Genomic DNA, 805 nt, shown 5'->3' on the forward strand with positions numbered 1-805 from the left:
AAAGTCAAAGATATCTGTACGAAATTTGGCGAACCAATTTGATACTGTCTGCTGCGTAGTAACTCTAGAGCCAAATACAATATTAATGTTTTGCGTGGTCTGCGATGCTATAGTTCCACATAAGAACTTATACTTCATAATAGTGCGAATTTCCGACCGTTCCAATTTCAACAAAATTAATTTTTAAAAAAAGGTTTTAATATTTTTTAGAGCTTACAATGATTTCTTTAAACAGAGATATGTAACTTTCCAACACAAAAAACAGAACGGTAATATATTAAGCCAATGTCAAATAATAAGCTGTTAGAGTTGGCAATATTATTAATTACAAATTTCATCCTTGTCAAACTCATATTTTCTATACACATTTCCTCTATGCACTATAATTTATTTCAGATCCTTAACTCTAAAGGTGAATATATAAAGGATGCAACAATGCAGGTATTGGAAGATGGTATTTCTAACGCAAACACATTGGAAAAAGCACAAGGGATGTTCACCAAATGTTACGATGATGGTAATCAATTTTGTTGCCGTCTCAAGGAATAATTTTTGCAATTACTGAATTTTCTTCTAATTGCAGGGGTCCAAAGTGGATCCACCGGTTGGGAACAGACTATCAAAATTGGCAATTGCTCCATGCCGATTCTGTCTCTCTTTGACAAGCTATAGTGAAAGCAACTTGCATTACCAGGTGTAGAAGTATGGAACCGGAATTTTTTGTAAAAATTACACGTCTGTTGTTTGAAAAAAATAAAAAAATATTTTATTCAAAATAATGTACATCGCTATTTATACATTTTTC

General features: G+C 32.2%; 1 protein-coding gene across 2 annotated transcripts in view; it reads left to right on the forward strand.

Moving 5' to 3' along the window:
* LOC106750875 overlaps positions 1-757 on the forward strand; it is a 5,038-nt gene extending 4,281 nt beyond the window's left edge. For both annotated transcript variants that reach the window (XM_014631483.1, XM_014631484.1), the window contains exons 4-5: positions 397-517; positions 584-757. In XM_014631483.1, coding sequence (XP_014486969.1) covers positions 397-517; positions 584-672 — 210 coding nt within the window. In that variant the 3' untranslated portion in view covers positions 673-757. The remainder of the gene's footprint in view (positions 1-396; positions 518-583) is intronic.
* The last annotated feature ends 48 nt before the right edge of the window (positions 758-805 follow it).

Source organism: Dinoponera quadriceps, unplaced genomic scaffold (genome assembly GCF_001313825.1).
Source record: "Dinoponera quadriceps isolate SergipeBrazil2010 unplaced genomic scaffold, ASM131382v1 scaffold7114, whole genome shotgun sequence".
Classification (NCBI taxonomy): domain Eukaryota; kingdom Metazoa; phylum Arthropoda; class Insecta; order Hymenoptera; family Formicidae; genus Dinoponera; species Dinoponera quadriceps.